The sequence below is a fragment of the Zosterops lateralis genome (assembly GCF_965231275.1).
Source record: "Zosterops lateralis genome assembly, chromosome: 35".
NCBI classification, from domain to species: domain Eukaryota; kingdom Metazoa; phylum Chordata; class Aves; order Passeriformes; family Zosteropidae; genus Zosterops; species Zosterops lateralis.
Window position 1 is genome coordinate 1,477,951 of NC_139795.1, and position 7,897 is coordinate 1,485,847.

General features: G+C 55.0%; 1 protein-coding gene across 1 annotated transcript; it reads right to left on the minus strand.

The window, feature by feature from the left end:
* Positions 1-5,099: 5,099 nt before the first annotated feature.
* LOC310921555 (class II histocompatibility antigen, B-L beta chain-like) lies at positions 5,100-7,293 on the minus strand (the record flags this gene model as incomplete). The annotated part of the gene is made up of 4 exons (XM_083881720.1): positions 5,100-5,282; positions 5,384-5,490; positions 6,086-6,370; positions 7,038-7,293. The coding sequence occupies 4 exons, from the start codon at positions 7,291-7,293 to the stop codon at positions 5,274-5,276; spliced, it is 657 nt and encodes a 218-aa protein (XP_083737846.1). The 3' UTR covers positions 5,100-5,273.
* Between the last annotated feature and the right edge of the window lie 604 nt (positions 7,294-7,897).

Sequence of the window (7,897 nt, forward strand, 5' to 3'; positions counted from 1 at the left end):
GGCCCCAGCTGCCGCCCCTCGCCCCATGGCCAGCGCCGAGCAGCGACCACCAGCCCCAAAGCAGCAGAGCTGAACTGAGAGTGAGAACGCGGAACGGCGCGGGGTCATCAGCCAAGCCTTCCGTGATTGGTCGGGCGTGGTTTAGGGGCGCCGTTTCATTGGCTGGGCTTGTTTCTGGGTGAGTCGCGATTGGCTGGAGGTGTTTATTGCGCGCTCCCATTGGCCGGTTCAGTTTTGGACCCTTTTTCAGAGGCTCTACCCGGCAACTGGTGAGTCAGATGCAATACGCACTCTGATTGGCTGGAATTTCTCCAGGCTCTGGTTTGTTGCGGCGTCTTGCTGTCAAGTCCCGACCCGCAGCGACGCCGCGCTCCCATTGGCTGAGCGCTTTTTGGGGTGCTGCTCCCCCACTCCCAGTCCCCCCAGTTCCCGCCGCTTTTCTGGCCCCGGCACCGGCCCTTCCCAATTTCCCGGGATCCCGAGGAGCCATGGATGGAGCGCGGAGCCTCCCCTGGCTGCTGCTGCTGCTGCTGGCCCTGACCCTGCCCGGAATTTGGGGGGTCCAAGGTGGGGTTTGGGGGGTCCTTTCCCTCTTTCCCGAGATTTTGGGCTTTGGGTGTGACCAAATTCCTCATTTCCTTGGATTTTGGGTCTTTGGGAATTTCCAAACCCCCCTGTACCTGGGATTTTTGGGGTCTGGGGTTTCCCCAACCCCCCTGTCCTAAGGATCTGGGGGCGCTGGTATTGCCTAAACCCCCCTGTACCCAAAATTTGGGGAACTGGACGTTCCCAAATTCCTCTTTTCCTTGGATTTTGAATCTCTGGGAATTCCCAAACCCCCCTGTACCTGGGATTTTGGGGGTCTGGGTGTGTCCCCACCCCCCTGTACCCAAAAGTTGGGAAACTGCCCATTTCCAAAGGTCTTTTTTCCCCGGGATATTTGGGCTACAGGTGTGCACGAATTCCCATTTTTCAGGATTTTTGGGCTCTGGAAGTTCCTAAATCCCCGTTTTCCAGGATTTTTGGAGTTTGCGTGTGCCCAAACCCCCTCCCGTACCCAAAATTTGGGGAACTGGGCATTCTTACGTCCTTTTTATCTAGAATTTTTGGAGCTCAGGGAGCTCAAACTTCCTCTTTCTTCCCACGATTTTGGGGTCTGGGTCCTCCCATTTCCCCTGATCCTGGAATTTTGGGGGTCCAGGAGTGTGTAAATCCCAATTTCCCAGGATTTTGAGACTCTCTGTATCATCAGCTTCATTTTCCCCAGGATTTTGAGCAGAAATCCCCAATTTCCTGGGATTTTGAATAGAAAACCCCAATTTCCTGGGATTTTGAATAGAAAACCCCAATTTTCCAGGATTTTGAGCTGGAATCCCCAATTTTCCAAGGTTTTTCAGTAGAAATCTCCAATTTCCTATTATTTTAAATATTAATTCTGTTTCTTAGGATTGTGACGAGAAATCTCCAATTTCCCCAGAATTCTGTGAAGAAATTCCTGATTTCCTTAGGATTTTAGGAAGAAATCTGCACTTTCCTCAGATTTTGAGACGACATCCCCAATCGTCCCAGGATTTTGAGTAGAAATTCCATTTTCCTGGGATTTTAAATAGAAATCTCTAATTTTCCCAGGATTTGGAGCAGAAATTCCCAGTTTTGGGGGCTGGGCGTGTCCAATCCCCCCTGTACCCAAAATTTGGGGAACTGGGAATTCCCACATTCTTTTTTCCCTGGAATTTTGAGGATCTGTGTGTGCCCAAATTCCCAATTTTCAGGCTTTTGGGGCTCTGGAAGTTCCTAAATCCCCGTTTTCCAGGATTTTTGGAGTTTGCGTGTGCCCAACCCCCCCATACCCAAAATTTGGGGAACTGGGCATTCTTACGCCCTTTTTATCTAGAATTTTTTGATGCTCAGGGAGCTCAAACTTCCTCTTTATTCCCACGATTTTGGGCTCTGGGTCCTCCCCCTTCCTCCAAACCTGGAATTTTGGGGGTCTGGGAGGGTCTAAATCCCAATTTCTCAGTATTTTGAGACCCTCTGTGTCATCAACCTTCTTTTCCTCAGGATTTTGAATAGAAATCTAAAATTTCCTGAGATTTTGAGTAGAAATCCCCAATTTTCCCACGTTTTAAAGCCAGAATCCCCGATTTTGCCAGGATTTTCAGTAGAAATCCCCCATTTCCTGGGCTTTTAAGTATAAATCCTCTTTTATATATATATATATATATATATAGGATTTTGAGCAGAAATCTGCAATTTCCCCAGGATTCCCAGCAGAAATCCATGATAGAGCTTTTTACAATAATAGATATATAATAAGATAAAGCTTTTTACATTAATAGACGAACTACATGATAGAGTTATTTACGGTAATAGGTGTTCTATATGCTAGAGCTGTTTACGTTATTAGATATTCTATAGGATAGAGCTTTTTACAGTAATAGATATTCCACGTGAAAGAGCTTTTTTTGTTAATAGATCTGCTATATGTAAAAGATTTGTGTAAGGTTTGACACCATCCTTGGTAGTTTTCCATAATTTTACCCACTTTTACAATCAGGTTTAGATTGGTGTAGAAAGAATATTTCAGAATTGTGTCCTCAGCCAACTGGATAACCCATAGATAGTAAATAAGCCGTATGATAGAACTTTTTACCTTAATAGATATTCTATAGGATAGAGCTTTTTACATTAATAGATCTGCTAAATGAGGGAACTTTTTATGTTAATAAATATTATATATGCTTAGGTTTTGTCTAAAGTTTGACTCCATTCTTGGCAGTTTTTCATAGTTTTACCCACTTTACAATCAGGTTTAGATCGGTGTAGAAAGAATATTTCAGAATTGTGTCCTGAGCTGATTGGATAACCCACAGACAGGGATATGAATATGCATTTATGGATAAAAATCCCCTGTTTCTGGGGCAGCGGCATCGATCCATCGATTTTGGATTGATCCCCATTTCCCAGAGCAGAGAGCGGGGCTGTGCCGGGAGCTGCTGCCGGGGCTTTGTCGGGGATTTTATCGCTCGGGTCGGGGCCGCTGAGAGCGCGGCCGGGGAACGGGGCTGTGTCCCTTCCCCTGTGGGTTGTGAGACTTCCTGCAGTTCTGTGCCAGGACTCTCTGTCTCCCTCTGTCCTGGGGTCAGGAAATTCCCTTTGTTCTGTGCCCAGGACTCTCTGTCTCCCTCTGTCCTGGGGTCAGGAAATTCCCTTTGTTCTGTGCCCGGGACTCTCTGTCTCCCTCTCTCCTGTGGGTCAGGAAATTCCTTTGTTCTGTGCCCTGGACTCTCCCCCTCTCCCGTGGTGTCCCGGGGTGACTTTATGGTGTTTGTATCCCCAGCCGTGCGTTCTGTCTGTGCCGTGTTGTGTTCTCTGCCTTTCAGGCCGGCTCTGGGAGCGGAGCAGGGAAAGAATCAGCGCGGGGTTTGTTTTGAGAAAACAGAGTTCACTCCTAAACATTCTTCTCTCCTCAGTGTGTTCATCAGAAGCAAGGACAGCGGCCAGACAGAAATCTTTTTGGTTTTTAGCTAATTTATCTAGCTGAGTTAATCTTTAGTCACCTAATTTAGATAATCTTTCTTTGCTTTTAGTTAATTTAGCTGGCTGAGTTAATCTTTAGTTAGCCAATTTAGATAATATTTTTTTTGTTTTTAGTTAATTTAGCTGGCTGAGGCAAAGAAGCTTCCTGGAATATTTTTCCCCTTTTTTTCTTGGGACATTTCAAACCTGCTCTGGACTGAATAAACCCAGAGGAGCACCAGGAGCTGCACCTGCAGCCCAGGGGGGCCTGGACCTCTGGAGGGATGAATAAAGGACTGAGCGAGTCAAGCTACACCCACGGCAAGGACTTTCTCAATTTGCCATCTCACTCCTGAACGAGAGGTTTTATTGTTTCATATTATCCATCCTTTGTGCTTGTGGGCATTTTGTTTGCTTAAATAAATTGTTGTTTCCACTTTTCTCTGAGGAAGTTCATTTCCCTGACCAGCTGTGGGGGGGTTTGGGTTTGCTCATCAGAGGAGCCCCACTGGGAGCTTTCCTCCCAAATTTGCCCTAAACCAGGACATGAGGTTTGGGAAACTGCCTTTGTACTGTGGCCGGGACTCTCTGTCGGGCTGTTGTTTTACCCCTCTGGGATCTCAAACCTCACAGCCTTCAGCGAGACAGCATTGAGAACTCTCTGCCTTTGGGAGTGATGAGTTTATATCATAAACAACTTTATAAAAATCAGAAATTGCTCTTGGTCCCTTTAAGGCCTTAAACCCATGAACAGCTCCACAGTCCTCATCATCTCATCTCATCTCATCTCATCTCATCCCATCTCACCTCATCTCATCTCAATCTCAATCTCATCCCAGACAGGAACACCCCCAACACCGGGACCAAAGCTGAGACCAAACCCTGCGGACTGTGCCCCTGGTGAGGAGGAGATCAAAGAACTGCAAAACTTCTCGTGAGAAGGTCAAAAGGCAAAGTAGATTTAACTCATTTAACCCATTAACTAAAAATGTATTCATTAAATTATCCTTTCTGTTACTTTATCCCTCTTGATTAAGTCTCAGATGCTTTTCCATTGCTTCTTAATTTACCTTAATAATGTTCATCTCGGTTTTGTAAATTATTAAGTCCGATTCCCGAGAATCCCCTCGTTATGAGTTACCCAACACGCCTTTTACCCAATTCACACACGGGCTGTTGTGGAATATTCCCCCTTGTGTGAACCCCTCCCTTGACCCAAACCCCAAACTCCACCCCTGCAACGCCCCATAAAACCCCCCCCCCCACCCGCCCTTTGGGGGGTCTTTAATCCGCGTCCCCCTCCTCATCCCCGGGGGGAACAAATGGATTTTGGAGCTTCACAGACCAGAGCCCGCTCAGGTTTGTTCCCCCGCCGGCGGCAGCAGCTGCGACCCCCCTGGACATGCTGAACTCTGGAGCCCCGGGGGGCTGCCCCAAGGCCCCCCCAGAGCCTCGGGGTGACCCGGGGGGGACACACGGGAGTCCCCATTCCCGATCCAGCCCGGGGCCGCCTCTGCCCCCCCCAATCCCAGCCCCCCCCAAGTCCCTCCCCAGAGCCCCCCACAAAGCCCAGCGGGCACAACTGGGAAGCTTTATTGGGAACACTGGGAGCAGCCGGGCGGGGACACAGGGACAGCTCTGGGCACGGGCAGGGGGGACACACGAGGCCCCCAAAATCATCTCGGGGACGGGGACGGAGCGGGGGGTCCCGGCCGGGCCCGAGGCCACGGGGAGGGGCTGCGGCCGCCGGCGGCTCAGGAGCTCTGTGGGCAGAGAAAAGGGGCTGAGCCCGGGCTGGGGGGCCCCGGGGGGAGCACACACGCTCCGCCCGTGCCGGGACACCACCCCCGGCACCCCCCCTCACCTTCTTGCGCACGTAGAAGCCCAGCCCCAGCGCCAGGAACACCGAGCCCAACACCAAGCCCCCGATCCCCGTCAGCATCTTGCTGCGGGCGGCGTCCGGCGGCATCTCTGGGGGGGCCAGAGGGCTCAGGACCCCCCAAAACCTCTCACCCGCACCCCGAGCCCCTCCGGCCTCCCTCCCGCTCTCCCCCGCACCACCCACCGGCCCCCAAAACCTCCTCCCGAGCCCTGCCCGCCCTCCCCACCAAAGCCCACCAAAGCCCCTCCTGGCCCCTCTCACCAGCCCACAGCCCCAAACCGCTCGCCCCCCACCCGCCCACCAAAGCCCCACCGAGACCCCCCCAAACCCTCTCCCGCTCCCTTCCCAGCCCCTCCACCGCTCCCCCACACCCCTCCCGCTCTCTTCCCACCACAACCCACCTCAGCCCCAGCCCCGCTTGCCCCTCCCCCAGCTCCTCCCAGCCCCTCCGGCCTCACTCCCATCCCTCCCGCTTCCACCCGCCGCCCCCAAACTCCCTCCCGCCGCCCACCAGCACCCCCGGCACCCCACACCCCCCTCCCCAGCATCCTCCCGACTCCTGCTCAGCCCTTCCACAGCCCCCGGCCCCTCTCCCGCTGCCCACCGCCCTCTCCCCACACAGCTCCCACTCGCTCCCAGCACACGCCACTGCCTCTGCCAGCCCGCCCAGTGGCTCCCCCGTACCCCAGTGCCGCCTCAGGGGCTGCTCCAGGCTGACGTGCTCCACCTGGCACGTGTAGCTCAGCCCGCGCCGGGGCGGCCTTTCCAGCAGCACCAGCAGCTGGTGGCTCCAGTCCCCGTTGGGGACCACGTCGGTGGCCACCACCTGGCCCGACAGCTCCTGCTGGCCCTCGAACCACCTCACCTGGATGTGGGCGGGGTAGAAATCCATCACGGAGCACAGCAGGCCTCTGGCACTGCCGCCCTGCGAGCTGGAGGGCAGCAGCGAGATGGAAACGCTGGGGGGCACTGGGAGAGAGCGGGGACACGCTGGGATCAGCTGGGGGCCGCTGGCAGACAGAGGGGAGGGGCGCTGTGGGCTTGGGACGGACTGGGATGGACTGGGAGGGACAAGGAGTGGATTGGGAATAGACAGGGAGAGACTGGGGGACACTGGGGTGGCAATGACAGAGATGGGAGGGGATGGGGGGCACTGGGAGAGGGGGTCAGAGTCTGGCAGTGTACTGGGAATTAACTGGGAATAAACTGGGATGGACTGGGAAGGACTATTATTGGACTGGGAGGCACTGGGAATGCACTGGGATGGACTGGGGTGAACTGGGATGGACTGGGATGGACTGGGAATGAAGTGCGCGGCACTGGGAGGCGAGTCCAGCTTGGGGCACTGGGCACTGCGGGTCTGCCTGGTAACAGATGAGTCATCAGAGAGACGCGCGCTCTCATTGGCTGTGAGGCGTCAGCTCCGCGCGTGGCCGGGATGGTCGCGCGGGGGGGGCGCTGGGAGAGACTGGGATGGACTGGGAGAGTCATGAGAGTCACTGGGAAGGACAGAAGGACCCGGAGATGGTCACAAGGAGGGCTGAGGGCTCTGGGGTGATTCCCAGGGAGGTTTTGAGGGGCTCCAGGGTCATTGCCAGGGCAGGGCCCGAGGGGACACGCTCTGCCCCACGCTCACCTCTGCGCTCCAGGCCGAACGGGGTAACAGTCTTGTACCAGCCCCGGCAGAACCAGTCCACCGCAGTCCGGCTTCCCTCCATGCAATGTGGGAGGCTGTTAAAGTGCTGGGCCTTTTTCTCCCCATAGGGGGTGAACCCCACGAAGTGCCCCACGTCACTGTCGAACATCACGAACTGCTCTCGGTTGTAGATGTACCTCACCACGTACCTCACCTTCTCCGTGCCGTTAATGAAGTGACACTCGAACTTATGCATCTCCTGGAATAGCCCTGAGTGTGCAGGACACAGGTCAGGGGGTGCCCCCCCCAGCACCCCCAGAGCTCCGGGGCCACCCCGGATCCCCACTCCGCACCCCCTGTGCCCCACGGCCGCCACGGGACCCTCCTGCCCGCGCTGCCGCTTCCTCTGGAACACCCTTCCCCCATTTCCCCTTTCACATCCCCTCCCCTCCCACCTCCAGCCACACCCGAATTCACTTTTGGGGTCCCATTCCCTTGTTTTCCACCTTCCCAACCTTTTAAATATAATTCTCTAATCCCCAGCCCCCTCCCGCTCAGTTTTGGGGTCCCACCCTCCCCCTTTGCCCCCTTCTCCCCCCCTGCCCCACCGCCTCCCGCCCCCCCCCGCTCACCCGACAGCTCCGCGCCCGTAGCCGGGGCCGCTCCCAGCACCACCAGTGCCCCCAGTACGGCCCCAGCTGCCGCCCCTCGCCCCATGGCCAGCGCCGGGCAGCGACCACCAGCCCCAAACAGCCGCTCGGAACTGGGGGCAACAGCGCGGAACGGCGCGGGGTCATTAGCCACGCGCTCTCTGATTGGTCGGGCGTGGTTTTTGGTCCCCGTTTCATTGGCTGGGCTTG